The sequence below is a fragment of the Sitophilus oryzae genome, unplaced genomic scaffold, assembly GCF_002938485.1.
Source record: "Sitophilus oryzae breed Bouriz unplaced genomic scaffold, Soryzae_2.0 scaffold_410_pilon_pilon, whole genome shotgun sequence".
Taxonomy (NCBI): Eukaryota; Metazoa; Arthropoda; class Insecta; order Coleoptera; family Curculionidae; genus Sitophilus; species Sitophilus oryzae.
In genome coordinates, this window is record NW_022146986.1 from 694,662 (window position 1) to 720,469 (window position 25,808).

General features: G+C 34.8%; 1 protein-coding gene across 1 annotated transcript; it reads right to left on the minus strand.

Moving 5' to 3' along the window:
• Window positions 1-777: 777 nt before the first annotated feature.
• Window positions 778-17,222, minus strand: LOC115885662. Its single transcript, XM_030904639.1, has 7 exons — window positions 17,208-17,222; window positions 15,430-15,631; window positions 14,132-14,205; window positions 12,659-12,729; window positions 10,473-10,718; window positions 8,438-8,522; window positions 778-1,086 (listed from the first exon to the last, which is right to left on the minus strand). The coding sequence occupies exons 1-7, from the start codon at window positions 17,220-17,222 to the stop codon at window positions 928-930; spliced, it is 852 nt and encodes a 283-aa protein (XP_030760499.1). The 3' UTR covers window positions 778-927.
• Between the last annotated feature and the right edge of the window lie 8,586 nt (window positions 17,223-25,808).

Genomic DNA, 25,808 nt, shown 5'->3' on the forward strand with positions numbered 1-25,808 from the left:
TTGTTAGGAATTTTTTTAGTTTTTAGTTAAGAAACATAATTTTTTTGATAATATGGAAACATAGGTATTAGATTAAATTTACATGAAAGAAAATCCAGAAAAGATCCAGTGGTTCTCAAAATTTTAGCAAAAAATCATTTTTTTTGGAAGTTTTCAGGGTAAAATAACTCGAACGTGAAAAACGATAAAGAGAAAATATGTTTTTTTTATCGAGATCTACCACCCCTTAAAATACTTGCACTTATTTCTGGGACACCCTGTATAAACATTTTAAGGTTATCTACTGTTATTGTTGTCATGAGACATCAACAGTCCATAGGACGGGAAACCCCTTTTATGAGACTGCATGTTAAAATCTATTTTAGAAATAATATTGAACTGATGGCAAGGCAACAACCTTCTGAACCTTAGAAAAATTGTTATAACAATAGAAACAATAGGTATATCAAATTTAATTTTAATATTGTTGGTTCCCACGTTATTAGAGAAAGGTTTTAATACACTGCACTGTTTTAAATACATAAACAATAAATTACAAAGCATGAAACATTATTAAATCACTTTAAAATAATTCTTGTTTAAAAAATTTCCTTTTTTAGTTTTTGAAGAATATGATCTAAAAATATTTAGTGTGTTAGGGGTAAAATTGGTATAAATGGTTGTAATAATCAGTATTTAATTTATGGTTTAAGGTTTATTGTTTCTAAATTATTTATAATATAGTTCAGTTTTGTAACAGGAAATAAAAAAAATCTTTTAAATTTTCTATCCTAATAACCAGTCATTCAGTATATATTTTCTAATCTATTACTATTAATAATATAATTAAAAATGTGGACAATTGAATTATGCTCTCTAAAGCACTATTCAGAACTATAACTATTCTTGAAATTTTGGCTTTAGTTTCGTTGTGTCTCGTGGAGTCTCTTAGGCAACGCCGATGGGCACCATTTGTGGATAGAGCAGTCTGTCAATTGCTGCCTTTTTGGTAGCTGATCGAGGAGCACCATGTCCTGGTCTTCCCCATAATGAAGTCCAAGTAGAGAAGTGACGTCTAGCAGTCTCGTCTTCCAAAGCTTTTAGTTCCTTTAATTTGAGATAATACAAATATACTCTAAATGGCAATACGTTCTATTTTTATGAATTTTTTTTCTACATAATTAAAAGTTACTTTTTGTAAATACCACTGCGTTTAAACCAAACGGAAACCAGCTTTTCAGTGGCTTTGGTAAAACTCGGAAAATTCGTTATAATAATGGTTTTATTATTCACTATTCTAATCAAAAATATGCATTCCTTCGGAAACTCTCTATTTATTTATCTAGTAATGCTAAAACACTCTATTTGGAAGTCGATTAGAGAAAACTGTAAAAATAGTATGATTCATTGGCAAGCGATGTAAATATCTGCGATCAGGTATGATGTAAGAGGACAGTCTTAGCTTGCCGGCGAGTCAGTTGTAGACGGGCCGGTCGGCTATACTGTACTGTAAAGTTGTGCTGTGTTGTGTTTTGTCACAGAGCTGACATTTTGAGGTTGCGAGTCTTTTGACTAAGGTTGCGAGTCTTTTCGACTATTAAGGATGCGAGTCTTTTGACTATTAGGATGCGAGTCTTTTGAATATTAGGATGAGAGTCTTTATGACTATTAAGGATACGAGTCTTTTGACTATTAGGATGTGAGTCTTTATGACTATTAAGGTTGCGAGTCTTTTTGACTATTAGGGAGGCGAATCTGCTTAGCGGCAGATTTGCGTCCGGGGGAAGCCCCTATACTGATTTCAGGTGACACCAGCTAGTTGTTGAAGATTAACCAATAAATCCGAACAATATTTGAATTAGATGGAAGATATGGAATGGGATATATTGAACAGAATGTCAGTTGCTAGGGGGCGGAGTACCCCCGGGTGAGTTTTACTATTTAACTATCAATTTTATCTAGATCAGTAAATGTTTGTTTTCTTATTTTCATGTACAATGAGAGTCTGGTTGCCAATGACCAACTAAGCCCCAGCAATAAGCGACTTTACACTTTTTGCTTGCAAAACAAATTTAATTTAACTGTTAGACAAAAAATACGTTTTTAATAGGTATATCTCTTCCTAATTTATCATCAGAAGCAAAAAAACAACTAAAAAAATATTTAAAATATCTAAATACATCTAACTCTAAAACTCTATGGTATTAGGTGGGTGAGACGTCCTGCCAATGAGAGGTTCAATCCCAAGTACACCATACCCACCATAAAACACGGAGGTGGGAACGTTCTAGTTTGGGGTTGTTTTTCTGGGCATGGGGTCGGGCCCCTTGTTCGAATAGATGGAATTATGGATCGTTATATGTATTTAAATATTTTGCAACAAACAATGGTACCTTATGCTGAATCCTCTCTCCCCTTAACCTGGAAATTTATGAACGATAATGATCCGAAACACACTGCCAAATTTATTAAGGAAATTTTAACCGAGGAACAAGTTGAAGTGATCAAATGGCCAGCTCAAAGCCCCGACGTGTACTCTATAGAGAACCTATAGGATTAACTAGAAGTCGATGTTAGGCGTAAAAACAGGGACAAATTTAAAAATAGAGATGTTTTGTTCGCTGCCCTATTACAAGCCTGGAATGAAATATCCGGGGACGTAATAAAGAACTTGATTGAGTCTATGCCCAGAAGGTGCCAAGCAGTCATCAAAAGTAAAGGCTATGCAACCAAATACTGAGGACTAGCGACTACATATGTATAAAAAGTACTCCATTTTCAGTTTCTGCATTTTTGTCCTCATAGAAATTAGTTTAATTTTTTCAAAATTTAATAAAGGCTTTTTCCAAAAAAATCTTGAGTGTATTTTTATGAGACAGTTATTCTATGCATAAATATATATACTTTATAAACATTTTCGTTCTTGTAAAACGGCAGCAAATAAATTTAAAAAGTTTCTCCACTTTTGGCCGGTGCTGTAGATGGACAATAACTTAACCATCTAAGACTCGCTGATGACATAGTCTTAAATGACAATAGTCCTGAAGAACTACTTCTTAAGGTGCCGTGCAGATTCCTGCGTAAGCGTTCATCTTTTTCTTCTTCATCAGATGGTTCTGTTAACTGCAGCGACTTGGAGTGCTTGGAGGTCCCGTATGCCTGTCCAATGACGAATATTTCTCAGCCAGGATAGCTTCCTTCGACCTATTCCCCTTTTGCCCCCCTCTATTTTACCCTGGAGAATCAGACGCTGAAAGTGATAGCGTTCTCCACGTAGTATGTGTCCCAAATAGGCTATTTTCCTCTTCTTGATGATTTCGAAGAGTTCACGTTGTTCCAGACCAGCTCTTCCGAGAATGTCTTCATTCCTCACACGGTCGACCCAGGGCACTCTTAACATTCGTCGTAGGGTCCACATTTCGAAGGCTTCAATTCGGTTTATTGTTGCTACCTTCGGTGTCCATGCTTCCACACCATATCACAAAACGGACCAGACATAGCCCTTCACCATTCTGTATCTAAGACCGAAGTTCAAATTCCTATCTGTGAGAAATCTTCGCAGTCTCAGAAAGGTAGATCTTGCTTGTTCGATCCTGCATTTGATCTCCTGATCTGGATCTCACGTTTCGTTAACCATGCATCCCAAATATTTAAATTGTGTGACCTGCTTGATGGCCTCTCCATTTAAGTAAATTCTGGTGTTCGGAATATTGTTTCTGCTAACAGCCACAAATTTAGTTTTTGTAGTATTTATGTTTAAACCCAGCCTTTGACTTTCACTGTTAACCTTATTTAGAAGGATTTGGAGATCATCTGCATTGTCTGCAAATATCAGAAGGAACTTAAAACAACTAATGCACAGCTCAAGATCTTTACGATTAAAAGTCAAGAGAAGAATTAAGGTAACATGGAAAAAACTCAATCATGTTCAGAATGCCACTTTATCTAAAGAAGAAAACATTCGACCAATGTGTACTACCAGTCATGACCTATACATGCGAAACCTGGAAACTTAAAACATACATCATAAGAAAACAGCACGTCGCACAATGCTCAATGGAACGAAATATGCTGGGAATCACCAGGAGAGACTGTAAAAGAATAGAGTGGATACGACAAAAGACCCAGGTAATAGATGTCATCCACAGAGTGGCAATCCCTCAAGTGGCAATGGACAGGACACCTGGCAAGAAAGACGGTCAACAGGGGAACCACAAAAATTACAGCATGACACCCACAAACAATTAAGAGACCTAGAAGAAGACCGAACATAGTTGACCACAAAGAGAGTACCTAAATATGTGAGAGAGGCTACAATATAATTGGAAACGGTTGAATAAGCTGAAAATGATGATGATGATGATGATATATAAGTATTAATAGACAGAATTATTAATGAAAGAAATGTTAACAATAATGAATATTTATTTAAATAAAATTCTTAATAACATTCTTCATATAGTTCCATATTTTAGTTTATATATATTTCTATAAAACATTTTCTATTTATTGTTTTATCTATCTTTTAGTATGTTCTCTCAATCTGATTCATTTGGGGTAGCTAAGTTCCTAGGTGACTTGGTTCTACATGTCCGACCCATAAGCAATTGCGAAGGAGAATACCCAATATACTTCAAAGGCGTATTCCTGTATTGCAATAGAGCCAACTCAATATCCATACCATCTTTTATACATTCCTTGACTATATTTTTCCCTAACTCTACACCCCTTTCAGTCAATCCGTTTAAACGTTGACAATTGACATTTATTACCAATGAAAAATTCCAGTCTGCTGCAAATGACTTAAATTCAATGTTGTCAAAAGGCTTGTTATGGCAGATAACCTTATTTGGTAGTCCGTGAGTAGAGAAAATTGATTTCATTAATGAGATAAGAGTTTTCACTGATTTTTCTTTGAGAGGAACCAACTCTAACCAGTTAGAAAACGCATCAAACAAAATTAAGTAGTTTTTATTGCAATAATTAAAAATATCTATAGTAATTTTTTCCCAAGGTTTTTCAGGAAAATGATGTCCTAACACAATCTCCTTATTTCTTTTTTTCGATCGAGACTCACATACTTTACATTTATTTATGAAGGACTCAATATCAGTTAACATTTTTGGCCAAAAAAATAACTGTCTAGCTCGTGACTTTGTTCTGTCAACATCAAAATGACCTTCGTGCAGTATACTAAGCACTGGTTGTCGTAGATCTGACGGCACCACCATTTTGTCGTACAAAAACAAAAGGTTATCACACACAAAGAGATTATGCTTTAAAGGAAAATAATTCCAGATATTAACAGGTACTTGTCTCTTGTGTTTGGGCCAGCCCTTTTCACAGTAATCAAGTACCAATTTTAGGTCACAGTCTGTGTTTAGGGCATTTTGAAATTCTGACTTACTTTTGTCTGAGAGTTGCATGTATTTATCAATACAATGAATGATACAATCATAATCTAGGCTATTTTGAAGTAGCTGAGTGTGAGGGGATGTATTTATATCAATTTCAGACTTGTACAATACTGTAAAGTTATAGTTTATAAGACTTAGTCTCAGTTTTCGTAATCTCGGAGTCAGTGAGCTCAAATCTTTACAAAACACGCCTTCTAAAGGTTTATATTTAGTAATAACGTTCACATGAAGTTCCCCAATCAGAAAATTGAACTTTCCCAGTCCAAAAATGACCGCTAGCATTTCTTTTTCGATTCGAGTATAGTTCTTTTCTCGCAAACTCAAGTTTCTAGATGTATAAGCTACAGGATGCCCATCTTGTAGTAAACAAGATCCCAAATCATTTCTTGAAACTTCAGTTTCTATTTCAAAGGTCTTGTCCGGGTCAAGAAATTTCAAAATGGAGTTGTGATCGCACTGAAACAGAGATTTCTCTGTAAGAATTCGGTTTTGAATCTTGTTTCTTGTGCCCTTATTGTGCTCTATCTAATTTTGTTCCAGTGCAAGATAATGATTTGTAGGTATCTATTTGCACATGGTCGCGTTCTTTGTGAGCTTCTACTAGCTTGATTAATCTTCTTGTTTCTTTTAGATGTGTGTTTTAGGTTTGGAATTTGAGCTTCATAATACAAACATCTTACAATCAGATATATACATTTCGATTTTGATGCTTTCTGGTAAACGGGTAAACGTATATTTTTTTCTTTAGTAGATTTTCTCAAATAACTTTAACATTAAACGGTTTGCTGCAGTCAATCCTACGTAGAATCAACTGTGATTTTTTTGTTTTTTTAATTTAAAAAAAAATTGTATAATGGTTCGTAGACTATAAATAATTTCGCCTAAACAATTTTATATAAATGTAACTTTATCTAATATTTAGGTGGATATAGCTTGTGACTAGTACTGTTTTATTACACCCCTAAAAATATTCTAACAACATGGTACCAGAATTGAAAAAAAAATAAAAAAATAAATGCATGCATAATTTACACTCTAATAGGTTTAAAACATCTCTAGTCACAGCAAAGTTGTTCAGAAAATACAGGGTGGCGCACCTCATTCGCCTCGGTTGATTATAGAGCATTTGAATCTGCCTCGATTTATTTAAAAAAAAATACAGGGTGTTGTATTTGAAATAACAAAGTTTTTATGTAAAATAAATCCTTAAAATAGGTCACTAATTTTTGGTACCCTGTATAAATTTAAAGAAGCAACAACATTTTTGAGTAAAGTTTATTTCTTTGCCTTTAAACTCAGCACAAGAATTAATTCTGAAAAGTAATGTACAGGGTATTGATAATCAATTCTCTTGTAGCGTGCATATTTAAATATCTTTAAATATCTCAAAAACCAATTATTTTAAACATATTTAACCCTTATAATAAATGTCTTTTTTTGGACCCAAGAATCCAAAAATGAAATAAAATACAGGGTGTTCCATAAGAAAAAATATAAGTTTGATATGGATCTTAGTTCTGAGACACCCTGTATATTTCAAAATAATTTTAAATTGTGCACATTGCCTCCCCACATATACCCATAAAATATTTTGTTTCTACATCTTTCCGTTTTCGTATAATCAACCGAGGCGGATGAGGCCCCACCCTATACAGGGTCCGGCAATAGTGCGTCGGGCATCTGTAGCTCCTAGAATAAAAAACTTGAGAATTTTGTTTAAGGGCGAACCTAAAGTATGTGCCAGGATGTATTTCAAGAAAATATTTTAACTTCTATAGGGTGGCTCAAAAAAGTGTGAGTGGACCTTGATGATTTTTTTTAAATGGAACACCCTGTATATTATTGCATTTTTAGCTTCCTTTCAGATCACTTTACATAACCTTAAGATATGAATAAATATATTTTGACAGTTTCAGAGATTTAATTAGAGAAAAAATTATTAAAAATACAAGAACTGTCCTGAAATCAAAACTATATTAGGTATTTACTTTAAATGGTCTGTACTTACTTTGCTATAAATATGAAAATCGTAAATTATACAGAATGTTCAAAATTCTGCGCCAAACTTTCTAAAATATAAAATAATTTTTCCTCGTTTTTTTAAATGGAACACCCTGTATATTATTTTTTCAATAGACGGAGAATTAAAAAATGAACATTTTTTGTATTTAGAGTATTTCAAAATTTTTAACGGTTTTGCAGATATTTGCGGTTTTATATTTCATATGGAATTTTCCACAGTAAATTTTTATGAAAGCCACCCACACCCAATGATTTTTCTCTCGTATTTTACCATCGAAAGCGCCATATGAAATAATACTGCGCGTATCTGCGAAACCGTTCAAAATTTTGAAATACTCTAAATACAAAAAATGTTCATTTTTTAACTCTCCCTCTAATAAAAAATAATATACAGGGTGTTCCATTTAAAATAACAAAAGAAAAATTATTTTATATTTTAGAGTTTGGCGTAGAATATTGAACATCCTGTATATATACGATTACCATATTTATAACAAACTAAGAACAGACTATCTAAAAGTAAATACCTAATATAGTTTGATTTCAGAACAGTTCTTGTATTTTTTAATAATTTTTTTAAGAAGGGCTGAAAAATACATATTTTTTATTTATTTTTTAATATCTCTGAAACTATCGAAATATATTTATTCATATCTTAGGGTTATGTAAAGTGATCTGAAAGGAAGCCAAAAATGCAATTATATACAGGGTGTTCCATTTAAAAAAAAATCACCCAGGTCCACTCACACTTTTTTGAGCCACCCTATAGAAGTTAATATATTTTCTTGAAATACATCCTGGCACATACTTTAGGTTCGCCCTTAAACAAAATTCTCAAGTTTTTTATTCTAGGAGCTACAGATGCCTGACGCACTATTGCCGGACCCTGTATACAACTAAATAAAATAATGAACATCTGTTTTCAATGTATTTTTTAAAAATTTTGTCAATATCTTGAAAAAAATAAACAAACTGCTGTGACTACAGTTATTAAAATGATGTTATATTAAATAAATCACCTGAGATCTTTCCCTCTTTGACATCATTTGTTGTGACAGTTCTTTCAAATATGCCGATCCATCTCTGTTCCAGAGGTATGATTTGCTAAAAAATTAACAGTAATAATCAGTTATTAATGAATATCCTCCATTGAGGAAACAGTAAACCGGGTGCGTCTCGAAAGTGCACCCCTATAACTTTTTTATTTTTTCAGATAAAATAACGAGACTTGGTACGTTAGTATATGACATAAATCAGGATTGATTGACGTATTCAATTGTTTTTGGTCACTTTCTGTTTCACCGGAAATGACTACAACTTTTGATTTTTAAATGGCGCCCTCGGTATTTTTTTACTTTATTTGATAGAAAATGACATTCTGGATAGAATGATATATCATATGTCAACATTTGACATTCTCGCTTAATAAAAAATTGTATTTTAAATTTCAATCTAGAGTGCCATGGCTATGTTAAAAACATAATTCTTAATCAAGGAGCCTTGGAAAAATAGATTGAATCGTTTAATGTTTTTAGTGTCTTATCCTGACCAGTTAGAAAATGCTCAAATCGTATTTTTAATCATATCTAATTTTTTTCAATTGGAACAAGGGTGGCTGTTATTACGGTGGTTAGGGGGTGGCTCATTAGCATATCTGGAAAAACTCATTTTTTTACGAATAATTTGATACCACACACTTGGTATTTCGAGTAAAATTTTCGTTACGAACCGCAAGTTATAATTTCAAATAAACCATATGGGAAAATGTCAAAAGTTGACATGTGATATGTCATTTTATTCAGAGTGTTATTTTCTATCGAATAAAGTAAAAAAAAAATACCAAGGGTGTCATTTAAAAATCAAAAGTTGTAGTTATTTCCGGTGAAGAATTTTAGAATTTTAGAATAAGTGGGAGGGGGGTTAATCTCTGCGACCTTAGAGATCTATTGTGCCCCCCTTTCTTGAGTTATAACTCATCATACAGTCCCAGGACTTTCTACGGAGACCCGTGTCCCTCACAGTCGAGGAGCTACGACCCAGGCCGGGTAGACGAAACGGTAGCTTGTGTCGCCTGTTGGGTTTAGAGGTAGGAGGTAGGCTCCCGACTCTTGGAGGAGGTGGTAGCTTGTATGCCACTTGCGGAGGATGGTCTCACGCAAGTATCAGCCACCTCTCCTGTAGTTCCCTTTGGGTTTGGCCCCTTGGAACTTTCATTGTTACTGTTCCCAGTGTCGCTAGGGGGTTTCCCCACAGCTTCACCGGTGATGTTTTTATTACTATTATTACCAGATCTCATAGTGTTCCTATGAGTCGCTAGGGACAGATCTGATTCACTTCTACAGAGCCCCGCATGTAGAAGTAAGGGGTAAAATACAATGGGGTGCCCCAAGGTTGAAGGGCTGTCCGTAGCCCCGCCTGGTATCGTTATATGTCTTGGTGCAATTCCCTGGCCACGACACTACAGTCAGGGACAAGACGATGAGTGAGATGCTTCTTAGACCAAGCCAAGTGCTAGAGGGGATTCCCCCCAGCACCTGACCAGGAGCTTCCCCACCAACGACAATGTCTTGCATCTCCTAGGGGAAGTATTTCGTTGTCTAGGCCGGTTAAAAGATGCACAAATCGTATTTTTAATCATATGTCAATTTTTTTAAATGGAACAAGGGTGACTGATTAGCATATTTCGAAAACGCATTTTTTTATGAATATATTGATACTTGGTATTTCGAATCAAATTGTCGTTATAAACCGCGTGTTACAATTTCAATTAAACCTTATGCGAAAATGTCAAAAGTTGACGTATGATATGTCATTCTATTCAGAGTGTCATTTTCTATCGAATAAAGTAGAGATATACCTAGGGTGCCATTTAAAAAGCAGAAGTTATAGTCATTTCCGGTGAAACAGGAAGTGACCGAAAACAATTGAATACGTCAATCAATCCTTATTTATGTCATATACTAACATACCAAATCTCGTTTTTTTAACTGAAAAAATAAAAAAGTTGAGTTGGGTGAGCCACTTTTGAAACGCACCCGGTATACTATTACGTACCTGAGGTCTCGTTCTTTAGTGACATCAGTACTGCACAGTGGTACCCTGGGTGGTAACTTTCTGTCTTTGGCCAACAGTTGTACCAACTCCACGCCATTTTCCTTGTTGTCCGAAAGTGGCGAGAGTTTTCTGTTATTTGGGGGAACTACCGAATTCTTTTTAGTGTTGGACGGGTAGATAATAGGGTCAAGTTTTACCACACGGTTCGGTGGAATAACTTTGGACTTCTTGAAGTTTTCGTAGTTTCTGTAATAAAAGATTTTTGTTGTACAGGGTGTTTCAAAAAACATATGTCATCTCTCGTGGGGAGATTCCTCGTTTTTTTTTTCGTTTGTTATAATTTTCTTCCAAGTACTTTTCGTGATTCGATTCAAATTTTGAATCGAATCAAAAATTTTGCTTAAAAAGTGTCGATAAATTCATCAGGGGCGTGCGTATGGGTTATTACTGGAATATTTTTCAAAAAAGCAATATGTGCGCCACTGACTTTTTTCTTTTGATATCAAAATTGCGTAGGTCGTTTTATGCCAATTAAAATTTATCTCTTTTTATTTTGTTGAATTCAGCCTCCTTAATGAGAGAAACGCAATTTTATTAATCACAATTAATAAAATTTAAATAAAAATAAAATTAATAAATTATATATTTTACTTAATTTATTATCTTAACTCTAAAACTATGCATTTCTATACCCATGTTTATAGGACTTTTTTTGTATTTTTTGATGAGGAATCAATGAGTACTTATTTAAAACTTTTGCAAGTTAATGATATGAAATTTTTTTAAAGGTTATTGCTATTAGACTTGGATGAACGCAAATTAATAAAAATACAAGAGACAACTTTTAATCGGAATTCAACTGCTTACACTATTTCGCTAAAAAGAGGAAAAAGAGTCAGTGGCGTACATGCTTTTTTTAGAAAAAAATATTCCAGTGCATATGGACACGTCCCTGTTGAATATGTCGGCACTTTTTTAGCTTTAAGATATATCTCATTTATAGTAACTTTTACCCTGAAAATTTCAGTCGAAACACTAAAAGTACTGAAGAAAATTATAATAAATCGAAAAAAAATATTAAGATTTTAACACCCTGTAGCTACGAAACAAAGCGGAATCGGAGGTATGTTGATATGAAAAATGAATTTTATTTTTACGTGAGGAACATCCCCACGAAAGATGGCACATGTTTTTTTAAAACACCCTGTATATTTTATTCTTTAAATATACAGAAGTCTCTCGTTTCGGGCGGGCGCGGGGGTTAGAATGCATAATGAATTGCATGTTTTTTTTTAATTTTTAAACTTTCATTTAAAAAACATAATATCTTGATAATATGGCAACATAGGTATAGGTAGTTAGAAAGCAGATTAAATTTAGAGAAAAAAAACGAAAGAAACAGTGGTTTTCAAAATTTAAGCCATTTTTTATTTTAATATACTGGGTGGTCCGAACTGTATAATTTCGGCAGCATATTCTGCAGATAAAAATAAGTAAAAAAGTTCGTATAAATGTATGTCACTCAAAAACTATCTACTCAACGTGTTTATTTTTTGTCAATAATGACATGTATTGACTATTTCCATTCTAAATATCTTGAAAACGGTTGCTCGTAGCAATTTTTACCAAGAGATATTTTTTACGTAAAAAATCACGGAAATGTATATTTCTTTACTCAATAGTTCTATACAGGTACGAACAAGAAGTTATTAATCTTCAAAACAGTTAAAACACATGTTGGTGGCGCTCCCTACAAATAGGAGTCATATTGATACCAAAATCAAATTTCCCATATCAAAAAACTTCCAGACACCAATTTTCATCCAAATATTGACGTTACTTCAGAAATTATTTGGAATAAATCGAAATAAAAATGAAACTTCTACACCCTGTATCTCCGAAACTAAGCATTTTAGGACATACATTTATACGAACTTATTTACTTATTTTTATCGGCAGAATATACTGTCGAAGTTTCCGGAATACAGTTCGGACCACCCTGTATAGTATAATCTTTTTAATCATGTTATTTTCTTAATAGTTATATTAAGAAAATAATTATTATCTGCAGCCTATTTCGCAGATAAAAATAAGTAAAAAGTTCGTATATTCGAACATTATCACTGCTGTATTAAGTTTAAAGAGATTATAGGATAGTTAAAAAATTTTTACAAAACATGTATTACTTTTGATCCTCGTAAGCTTTTTTAAGGGCTTCGTTTTCAAGTTTCCTCAAAGTGGCATCGTTTGACCATCCCTAAAAATACACATTGTTTGAAATTAAATGAATTGACCACCTACATATTATGTTATACGAGTATGTATAAAAATGTAAGTATACTATAAACATACCGTGCTGGCAACTGTTACTTTTGGGTCGGCATTTACATGTGTGGAAGTAAATCGCATAGGCATCTTATTAAGTCGGAGTGAGAGAAATGTGACAGACCGACGCGACGCGCGACGGTTTGCTGTTGCGGCGTTGCCGATACGCCTTTCCCTATCAAGTAAAGTAAAATCACGATCGCAAACCGCTTATTTTTAAAAGATTTTTTTTTCAAGAGATAACTAGATAAAATCATTAGACATGTTTCTGAGCATCTGAAATGGAGTTATAAGGATATCGTCAGGGTGTCATTTTTTTATAACGAGAAAACGTCAGAAATCGCGATAATTTAAAAACTCAACATTTTAACACATAACAGGCCATAACTCAAGAACCACTTTAGATATTGAAACTTTTTTTTATTTTCAAGATCGGATATTTTACAATATGTTTACATAAGGAAAATTCGATAAGGTTGTTTTTTCTGTTCAAAAATTGTAAACAATCCATCCATTTACTTTTAGAGCATAGCAATTTTCAGCAATCGTGTAATTTTTTTATTGATAAAGATTTTCACAAACTGTCTACAAAGAAAATACAGCAGAAATATTAACAAAGTTCTTGAAAAAACTACAATCTATTATTTCTAATAGATTTCGAGATATCGATTTTTGAATTCGGAGTTCTAATAGCGCGACCACTATCGAACACCCATTCAATTCCACTTATTTTTACCAAAAATGCAAGTGTTTCTTGCACTTAAAAAAATTCAAGCTGTAAGGAAAATTACAACGATTCGTTAATAAATGAACAAATTAAGTATCACGAGACGTAATTAAATCGTGAAGCTGAACGCATGACGTACACCTTTCCCTAGAACTTTAAGTACTGACAGAGGTATTGATTGGGTCGACCGGTCAACTGCGACAAATCTGCTATATCCCCTTTCACGTCTCTTAGCGATGTGCACAGTTTCTCAGTTTATTTCATATGTTTGGTAACGTGTTTACTGTCCTCTCTTTGTTCAGTACATTATAAACGCATTGTACTCTTCTTACATACGGAAATCTCGACCCAAGACTAACCTTTGTCAGCCCTTAGTCTAAGAAAGTGAGTAAGCTACACAACCAACTAAGTGTAGCTCACCATGGATTTTAAAAACCCAAGTCCGATGGCGTTCGGTGATCTCCATGGTCTACCCCCTGGTCCTCTCTTACCCCAAGGAGGCGATTTTAAAAACTTTCAAAAAGTCGACATTCAGTAAAAAAATTAGATCGTCAGCAAAAACAAATATTTTTTCGTCTGGCTAAAAAACTAACTTTTAAAAACTTACCTGGCGCTTTTCGTACTCCTGTTCTAGAAGTTTCTTTCGCAGCTGATTCTGCTTCTTTTCCTCAACTAATTTATCTACAAGAAAACTTGATTACAATAATAATAATTTACACACTAGATTGTTGAAAATATTCTGTAAGGGTACTGGCCTGGGTCAACCAGGCGGGCTAGACGATCCCCTGAGAGTTGGTCTTAGCAGAGCAGAAGCACGGAGCTACCTTCGACTGCTCCACGAAGGGGAGACACTCCTCTGAAAAGAGGAGAGTAAAGAAATCAAGAAACAACCTGACTCATCTCCATCAAAGGGCAAGAGAGGGAGCGAGAACCTCTCACCTCTTCTTCGACAGGGAGAGAAAAAAGCCAGGATGGAAAGCCGTCCAACACCTGGAGGCAAGCAGGGACCGTATCAGCAGCTTTGTTGCTATTGCTGGACAAGTGAAAATGGCGGTGCTACCAAAGCATTTCCCAGAGGTTGCTCTGACCACCGACCAGCAAACGTCTCTAGAAGAGGCTATATTGGACAAAGTAGTGGCGATCGGATCGCAACACAACGATCTACAAAATGTTGGTCAGCTGCGTTTTTGGGGATACACTTTCGGGTGGGCCTGATCCTCATAGATTGTGTATCTCGAGAATCGGCGAATTGGTTGGTGGAAATCGCACCTTAGCTTAAAAATTGGCAAAGTCCCGAACTGGTGCAGTGAAGGGAGAAAACATCCCTAAAGGGGCAGCCATCACGGTCTTTCTGCCGAGGAGCAAGGGGAAAGACACCACCTACCTACTGCGCCTTATCCATGGTCAGAACTTCAATCACATTCAGAACATCGAGTTGGCGGGTCATCAACTCGAGGGAGGAGGGTCATGGTCAGGTCCTCACAATAGGAATTGACCTCAAATCCACGGAGGCAATAGAGAAAGAGGGACATATCTTCTATTATAGATACGGGACAACACCGGTATCAGGTCTAAGGAGAGACCAAGTTAAAGAGGTGGAGAAAATGGAGACAGATCCTCCAGCCTCCACCTCACGGGTTCCTCAGCCGGAGGCAAGCTCCTCGACTGTGAAGGGCGGCACGGAGGGCCTAACTCCAACCGTGGAAGGGTGTGTACTCTCGGAGGCAGAACTGTTGTCAGAGGAGGATTGGAAATACCCTGTCCCTCTACAACAGGGGTATGATGGGTTATGGATTGTGTGATGACTCAAGGAAGGGGGACACAATAGATCTTTAAGGTCGCAATGATTAACCCCCCCCCTCTCTTACTCATTCTACATTCTACAAGGGTACTAGATCTCTTTACCAAGTGCTTTTTTGTATTCCAGTTGTTGTTCTCTGTTTGTTTTGTATCTGAACGTGTTATCTACCGCTCTACGTAAGTCGTTTCCGAACTGAAACCTCAACAATGGATCTTCTTTGGTTTTCGCCATTTTTTGACCATCTTTTTCTATGGGTGCTCCACAACCAGGACGACCTAAGTCTAAAGTACCAACGAATCTCTTGGCCTGCAATGAAATACAAGTATTTAATTCGGTTATATTAATAATGCAGTATTAAGAAAAAAATCTTCATGTTAAACAGATTAAAACACCCATCATTATTTTTTATTCCATTTTTTAAGGTTTCTGAATAAAATAGAATAAATCTTTGATATTCGATACTGTCAGAACAATAATAATTGTTAACTTAAAAATTAATTCCCTTGTGGTCAGTCTTAGCCTTGCAGATAAAACGCTAGTCTAGGTGTTGGTCTCAGTTTTTGTGCAAGACCAAGACCAAGACCAGTCTCGTTCGTCACTACGAGCGGGCGTGCTAAGCGCGAGACTTATCAATCCGCAGGTCGGGCAATCGCGATCGCGAAAATACGCATTGGCATGACACTTCGCACGCCACGATTCATGGCTGCTCGGGTGCTTTATCACTCACCAGAGGAAGACAGTGAGCATTAGCATCAAAACTAATCAGTTTTGATTTTAATCGCCGCGCCGCACAGTGTTGCATCAAATGGACAAAATTCAAAAACATGAACAAATATTTTGTTACTATTATATAAATAAACTAGCGTGTACCCGCGACTTCGTTCGCTTCGTCTTAATCATTTGTAATAGTGATGATAAAGCAAAGCAAGAATTTCCATTAGCATACAAACCATATGCAAACTGAATAAAATTTTCTCACATTTATGTCAGCATGAGAAAAAACAATATGGCGATATTATTATATAACTTGGTAATATTTGAGGGGTAGTTTCATCTCGTTGGAATTTGACTTTCGAAAAATCCGTTTGCCAAAAATAAGCTTTTAACGTCAAGCAGTTTAAGCAGAATCGTGGTTAATCAATTACCCAACTTTTTGGAACACCCTGTATGATTCCCAAATAATTATCGATTGTCATTCCCTGGCCGTCTTTGACGCTGTTTTTTTTTCGATCATACGGTACTGGATAAGCTTTAACAATTTTCAAGATATATGTTTTAAGTGAAGGCTATAAGGGCTGTAAACGCTTGTAAGAATGTCCTCAGAAAGCATCTTAGTATTCACTGTATCTTTAGTAGTCACCTAGTTGAACTTTGGCACACAATTTTTTAACCCCTGTATATATACTGTTTATATAACGACCTTCCTCTATCTATTCGTGATAGCAAATCTGAAATATGATACTATTTGGCAACAACTTATATTTCGCTATTATTCAGGCAGCATTAAACGAGGGTATTATGGATAGGGCTAATTAAGTATACACATTTGCATGCAAGGAAGCTTTACATTTGCAAATAGGCTAGGGAGCGTAGAGGTGATGAACCCTGTAATAGTTCAAATACCTTTAGGCGAGAAATATTACGTGGTGGGTGCGGTAGCGTATAACTTTAGGGCTTGTTAGGTAATTCTGTCTCAATTTATTATGATATTCCTTGAAATTTAATTGGATGTTTAAACTTTAATTTCAGTTTTCATTCTATTATTGAATATTGATAAAAAAATTAATTTCTTTTAACTTGCATGGCAGTAGCATTTTAATAATTTAATACGTAAGCCATAGTTACAGGATCTTGGATAGTATAAAAATATTTTAAGTATTACCTCTGTATTAACCATTTTTGAACAAGCAAAAACTTTTATGAAGAAAGTATTTTTCTCAACAGCGGGGATATAGGTACTGTATACCGGGTGTTTCTGAAAGTGGTCACCCCTATAATTTTTATTTTTTCAGATAAAAAAAAGAGATTTGGTAAATGATTACAACTTTTGATTTTTAAATGACACCCACAGTATTTTTTTACTTTATTCGATAGAAAATGAGACTGAATAGACTGGCATATCAAATATTATGTGAATTTTTGACATTTTCGCATATGGTTTATTTGAAATTGTAACATGCGGTTCGAAAATTTGACTCGAAATACCAAGTGTGTGGTACCAAATTATTCGTAAAAATGTTTTTTACAAATATGCTAATGAACCAGCCTCATTCCATTTGAAAAAATTGAGATATGATTAAAAATACTATTTGGATATCTTTTACCGGCCAGGACAAGACACGAAAAACATTAGACACTGAAATATATGATATAATGATATATGTTTCCAAGGCTCCTGGATTAAAAGTAGTGTTTTTAACACAGCCATGGTACTCTAAATTGAAATTTAAAACACGATTTTTTTGAGCAAAAATGTCAAAAATTGACATATGATATGTAATTCTATTCAAAGAGTCATTTTCTATCGAATAAAGTAAAAAATACCGAGGGTGCCGTTTAAAAATCAAAAGTTTTAGTCATTTCCGGTGAATCAGGAAGTGACCGAAAACAATTGAATACGTTAATCAATCCTAATTTATGTCATATAGTAATATACCAAATCTAGTTATTTTATCTGAAACAATAAAACAATTATAAGGGTGAGCCACTTTTCAGAATCACCCAGAATCCTCATTAATTATCAAACTAAAATTTTATTTATTTAAATGACTTATTTATTACTACCTCTTGTTGTTCTTTAACTTTTCTGCGATTAGCCTCCTCCTTCTGCCTTTTAAGTAATTCCATGCCTTCCTTGACAATACGCTCCTCTAAGTACTTCTTTTCCATATCCTTACTCGTCTGTACCGCTTCGTTTACGAACATTTTCATTCACCAAACCCTACCATCAACAAAGAATGTAAATAAATATTTATTTACTAGAAACCCGGCTGGTTTAAAACGTTTTACAGACCGAAACTAACCTTCCTTTTGAGCCAATTTTCTAATTGATTAGGGTTTGTGTGAAATGACACAATAGTCTTTTGTTGTCTTTGGAATGACTAAAATTTTCAAAGCCTTCTGGACTGGTAAAAGCGGAACGCGAATGTTTTTCTGTGACAGGCACCGAACCGCAGCCTCGCGAAAATCTGGGAAATCTGTTTCCACTGGAAAATCTTTTTAACGTGCAAGGCCCACTAAGTAGCAGGCGCAAACATTAAATCTTGTTGATTCTGCTCATTATCTTTTTCCTCTAGTTTCCTCTTTCTGTCCGCTATTTATCCTGTTTATCTCAAGATTGGTTTGGTTTGATTTCATCGGATGATATGGACTACAGAGAAATTATTAAATTGAAAATATTAGGAAAAATAGTGGTGCAATTTTCAAAGTATTCCTTTGGATGTGGTAGACAATGATTCAGTACTGAAACTAAAAGAATTTCGGACCTTCCATTGTCTTTATTAATCAGTCATTCAGTCAAAGAAATCTCTCTAAAGATCTTAATAGTCTATTACGCTGTAACTGTTCGGGTCACTCTCAGGGTCGGGTAAAGCGGGTGTGTGGCCGAAGGAAATATATATTATATTTCAGAAATCTACCTGAGGCTTAGCCCGATCCTGTCGTGTTAAGCCACATCCAAAATTTCAAACAGACGTGCTTTGATTAAGGCTTGATTAGAGTTTGCAGAGCTTTAGCATTTGCCATAAAATAGCGAGCAATTTGTTACAAAACCATATAAATTATATATCACTGTAATCACAAAACTTCAATCTATTTCCGTATTGTAAAGGAATTTGAAATTATGACTTTATTTTCGAGAAAATTTAGTCCAAACATAAGGAATATTTTGTTGATGTTTGACCATGAAAAATCTTAAAAATAAAGAATTTGTAGAAAAATGTCCTACAATACGGATGTAGTAAAATCGTTTATTTTTAATTTCTTTCCTCATTTGTGTAAAAATACCTATCCGTTTTACATAAAACATTAAATTCCGAACGCTTATTTTGCCACTTTTTCGGTCTAGTGAAATGGACTCAATTTACAGACCAAACTGAGACTATTTAAGTGTTATGTCTGGTTTGTGATCCTGTATGGTGCCGAGTCCTGGATATTGACAGAAGCGTCCACAAAAAAACTTGAAGCCTTTGAGATATGGTAATGCAGACGACTTCTGAGAATCTTCTGGGTAGATCACGTATCAAACAAGACCGTTTTGGAAATGCTTCAAAAGGAGAATATGGTCTACTTCAGTTGATACTCCAGGAAAAGGCACAATCTCCTGGTTGAAAAACCTCAGAACTTGGTTTTCCCTTTCTACAGGAGGATTATTTAGAGCAGCAGTCAGTAAAGTTTGAATCGCTTTGCTTATCACCAACATCCGAAACGGATAGGTACACTCAGAAGAAGTCTAAGAAAATAAAGTCCTCCTACTCTGGATGCCAGCCCACCAAGGCATAGGGATCGGCAAGACAAGAAATCTTGTCTTGACAAGCAATTTCTTGTCTTGTCTTGAAACATTTTTAAGAATTAAAAAAAATCTTGTCTTGACCATTTCTTGAGAGTTGATTTCTCGTCTTGATTCAAAAAATCTTGAAATTTCTTGATATCTTGACAAGAGGGGAACGCCCCGCCCGTTTAAAATTCGTTTATTAAAGGGGAACCCCCTGTTTAAAAGTCGCGGTGAGATTGGTTAATGTGATGTTTATGCTTTATGCGTAAAATCGAGGGTCAGGCATCTAATTTTCAAAAAATTCAAAAACTTTTGGCCCATTATACTCATCATCATCATCATGTAGCCATCGTTGTCCACTGCTGAACATATATAGGCCTCCTCCATATTTCTCCATGTCTCTCGATTTGTCATCATCCAATTTCCAGCAATCCTCTTTACATCATCGGTCCAGCGTATCGGTGGTCTGCCTCTGCTACGTTTATCTGCTCGAGTCGCCATTCTAACAATCTTCTAGTCCACCTATCTTTAGATGTTCTCGCCACATGACCTGCCCATCTCCATTTCATTCGAGTTACGTGTTCCACTATGTCTTTAATTTTGGTTTTTTGTCTGATAGTGTTATTAGGAATTTTGTCTCTTTTAGTTATTCCAAGCATGGCTCTCTCCATGGCTCTCTGGGCTACTCTTAAACTTTCTGCTGACTTTTTCGTTAATGTTAGAGTTTCCGCTCATATGTAATTACCGGCAAGACGCATTGTTCATAAACTTTCCTCTTCAAGCATATGGGTATATCACTTTTAAAGGTCTCCCGCAGTTTGCCAAAAGCAGCCCAACCCAAACCTATTCTGCGCTGTATCTCGTGTGTTTGGTTGTTTTTTCCGATTTGTATTTCGTGCCCGAGATATTTGTATATATGTGTTTCTTTTATGTCTGCGTCACCTATTCTGATGTTCTGTGTGAGCACTAAGTTTGTCATTATTTGCGTTTTACTCGTATTTATCCGGAGACCGACTTTTAATAAGGCCTGCACTAATTCTTCGAGCATCTGCTTTGAATCTCCGATGTTATGTGAGACAAGGACGATGTTATCTGCGAATAGATGTGTCAACCTTTCACCATCGATATTTATGCCCCTATTCTCCCAAGAGAGTGATTTCATTGCGTATTCAAGGACAGCTGTAAAAAGTTTAGGCGAAATAGTATCCCCTTGTCGAACTCCTCTGCCTACCTCAATTTTATCTGTTGTTTCGTGAAGTTTTACAGTTGTGGTGGCATTACTATATATGTATTCTATAAGCCTTGTCTCCTCAGTATAATGAAGCTAAGAGGAACCAAAATACAGCCATTCGTGCCATTGGTACGACTAATAGCGGAGATGGAGAACTAACTTCTGTAAAACCGTCTCAGATACTGGCTTTCGTCAAAGCCCTGAGACTGTATGATGATTATAACTGAAGAAAGGGAGGACACAATAGATCAATCTACAAGCAAGACAGACAAACTGCCAGTTCATAATTTTAAATTACTGAAAATAAAGACTGAAATTGCCTGTAATTTATATGGCCTTTTGTACCCGCCTTCACTGGGTCAGATAGTAGGCTCTGTCTGTCTCTGGAAGAGCGCTGCCTGCTCCAAAACTGTCTATACGATAAAAAATGTCGCCAATATTGCACCTTCGTGCCGCTACCTTATTTTGCATGACCGAAAAAAAGTAGTCGACGTCAAGGAATTTCAGGGATATCTTTCGCAGATACCGAGGTCTTTAATATAGAAACTGGAATAGGTAGAAATATATATATTTAAGACAGTTTTGGATATTTCATAAAGATTTTTATGGCTGTTTAAATATAGAGAATGTTGGAAATATTTTTAGCTTGTTTTTTTCTGTTAATAAATATTATCAAAACCAGGCAAAAAAGTTCACAAAATTACATTGAATTTGTAAAGGTGCTACCTTTAGAGGTGAGATTTTGTCGTTGGTGGGGAAGCTCCTGGTCAGATGCTAGGGGGATCTCCTCTGGCATTTTAGCTAGGTCTCAGGAGGATCTCACTGTCTTGTCTCTGGTTGTAGTGTCGTGGCCGGGGATTTGACCATGGGACTACCCTGTCTGTCATACCCAGGCACTGCCTACTGTCTGTGGTCATGTATCACGGTTAGAGGGTATGGGGGGACATTGGCTTAAGCGCCTGAACCAAGGAGAGGCAATAACTTCACTAAAAAACTAAAATCCTTCCATGGCAAGACCAGGTCAAAGGGCACGTGGCTATATAGAAGACTAGCCGCTACTGGTCTCAAGGTCCTTACAATAGGAATTGCCCTCAAATCTAAGAAAGCAACAGGAGCTGGAGTATTTGGGGAAAGACCAAGGGCAAGCTTATCATTTTCCTTGGGTAAACACTCAACCGTATTCCAGACAGAAATCTTCGCCATTCTACAATGTACGAGAGAAAACAATAGATGAGCTTATTTAGCTAAGCTCATCAATATATGCTCAGACAGTCACTTGGGGCGCTTATGAGCCCAAAGGTATCGTCGAGACTCATCTGGGAATGCCTGGGTAAACTGGGAGCTCTGGCACGAGGAACAGAATTAAATTATTCTGGGTGCCGGGCCACAGCGCCATCCAAGGCAGCGAAAAACCCGATGAGCTACCTAGGCAGGGCTCATCGGCACCCTATCTTGGTCTAGAGTCAGTACTGGGAATACCCAAATGTATGGCCCATAGTGCACTAAACCTCTGGATCAGGGAAAAGCACAATGTCCATTGGAGAAACAGACAGGGGCACAGGCACAGGCACAGCAAGGCTTTTATCCAAGGACCTAGCTCTAAAACCGCAAAAGAACTGCTAATGCTTAGCAGGAAAAAGTGCAGATTGAGCAACAAGCCTCTTTGACAGGACACATGGCTGTCTGCCGCGTTACCTGAATAAGCTCAACCTGTATCAAGGAAGTCTTTGCTGCAGACTCTGCGATAAAGATCCTGAAACAGCGGAGTACATAATATGTCATTGCGAGGCTCTGGATCGCAAGCGAGACTTTTTATTTGGGAAAGCTGGGCTAGAACCAGAGGAACTATGCTCCCATCCTATCAAGGACCTGCATAAGCTAGTGCAGGGCACAGGGATAGGAGAATGGGTGCAGATATAGAAGGGGGACAAACACAATAGGCCTCACAGGTCGCAGTGTTTCCGGCAGAGGACGGCCTCTTGTTATGGAAAAATAAGAAGGCAATATAGAGAAAGAGAGATATACCATGCTTTTATTTTAATTGTGAACATGAGGCTTAACCCAGCGCAATGCTATATTTTGCTAAGTATGTTCTTTTTTTGAAGCAGAAAAGTCAATGCATTGGATTTAAGTGAATACCAACCAATACTCACAAAACAAATAATATTATTTGTTTTAAAATATATTTTTGCAGAAAAGTCAATGCATTGGATTTAAGTGAATACCAACCAATACTCACAAAACAAATAATATTATTTGTTTTAAAATATATTTTTTTGTTTAGTTAAAAATAATTCTAGCTCAAAAAATTACCAAAAATCCTAAATTTCGATGAAAAAAAAATTATTTTTATTTCATGCCTATTAATTTTTCGGTAAAAAAACAGTATTGCCTGTCGGTATTTCATCAATGGCTGATAAAAGGTTGATAATGGACTGACAACAGGGGAGTGATTTACAAATTACAATGATTGACGCCTCTATGTTCACAGTTAAAATAAAAGCACTGTATATTCTCTATTATACACTCACCGGCACGAACTTTGATCATTTTTTAAGCAACTGAAAGCTATATTATTTGACTCTCTATCTCTTTCTAAATTAAAAATTAAAGTTGCCATCTGTCATTTATGAGGGAGAACAAAGTGTTGATATTTTGGTAAAAGTTTGTAACACCCTGTGGAGTACGTTAACCAAGCGCAAAGAATTTAAAAATCACTTTATCATCTATGTGCATCTTCCTCGATACTTTGTTTTTTATTTATCTCAATAGCCTTATTTTTTGGAGATATTCGCTTTTGAAAACACTAACATTTTTTTCGTATTTTTTACATTAAAACAATGCCCTTGCTTTTGATCCTAGTCAACAGACATATAAAATAGTGTTTATGGTTTATATATCTGTCTTTGAAAAATCCTATTATTATTGTCTTTAGAGCAGTTACTCTAGCTAGATATGTCATTTTGTCGTCTCACCTCTACTAGTAAACGTCAATAAACAATAATAATATGACTTTTTAATGACAGTGACATTACAAAAATAATAAACACTGTTTCATAAGTGCGTTGACGAGGACTCAAAGTCAATGCTAAAATTGCTGTAAAACGTTACTGTCTTATTCAGAAGAAAATCTCCAATAAAAATATAGCTATTGAGATGAATCAAAAAATAAACTATCGATCGAGAAAAGACGTACCTAGATGATAAAATGATTTTTAAACTTTCAAACTTTAAAAGGTATAGCCATTATTTAACACTTATAAATAATAAAACACTGGACCCACCTAATAATTTATTAACTTGGTTTAAAACAAAATAATATACAAGTTATACAATATCTTTTATAGGGGTATTAATAATAATAATATATAACATTATTCTACATTAAATAACTACTCTGTAATGTGTATGTACAGACTGATAGTTGCAAAGAAATCTAAATATTTTCTACAAGATTTTACTGAAGATTGTAAAGCATTTAATAATAATTTGTATAATTTTTTCTTCTATTTTTAAACTATATTCAATAACATTTGTTAATCTGGAATAAAGTTTATTTACAGAAATTATATAAAAGTTACATGAATATCGTTCCCTGTTATAGTATCAGATGATCGGAAAAAAACTATGTCCTGTTGGCTTGAAATGAACATCGATGACATTTCCATATACTTTTATTTCATAAAATGACAGCGAGTCATTTCAGCACGTTGACGCCGTTTTTTTTCGTTCATATTGTATCCAGTACAGAGAATGTTGGAAGGTTACCTATATACATATACATATGTGCGTATTTCTAAAATCATTTAGAAACATAATTATGTAAAAAATAGAGCATTTTCAATCAATGATATTTAGAAATATTGAAACAAAATATCTTTACTAGAAAATATAATAAATTTTATTCAAATGTTATGAATTATTTTTAAAAGAAAGTGTCAATTTTTATAGTAAAGTATTACTAATAAAGATCCCTACATATGTACAAGAAAAATATAAATTTGCATTGTAATAATAGAATGTACGGTATATCTTTTAAATATTTTCATAAAAAGATACTTTATGTTAGTAAGTAACTAAAATAAAATATTATACGGTTTTTAAAACCTTGTATATTGTTTATTCATGTTATATATCTTTGAAGAGAGATTAAGATTCTATAAGTTATACCAAAAAATCTTCAATTTTAAATTTAATTGTTGTTTAATAATATATATAAAAACTTTTACATTCTTTAAGCTTTGTTGATATAGTTAAAAAAAAGATAAACTAATGTCTTATATATACTTTTTTTCAAAAGTACTTGTACAATTAATTATCTAACTAAATATACTATACAATTTTATAATATATATTAATTTTCATTCATCCATTCACTCAAATTCACTGGTATCCGCGTTTGATTTTGAATCAAACTCTGTGAGAAGATTTTTGACCAAGATAGTGCAGTGATAAGATTAGTTTTAACAAAAATAAAGAAAAAATGTTGCTCAGTATATTTATTATACGCTAAGAACTTAATGACTAGATTTAGATTGAACCACTGCTAGACTAATAAAAATAACTAGGCAAAATCGTGAAATCTGCTGAAATGCATTTATTTGTATCAAAGCTAAATTGACTTTCTCCAAGCTGATGGTATTATTTTTCTAATGCGAGTAATTTGCTAGAAATTTTCCATGTTGTTCAGTGCAGCAGTGATCAATAATAGATTAAATATTTTAAAAGAATATAAGAAAAAAACAATATAATTGTTTCTG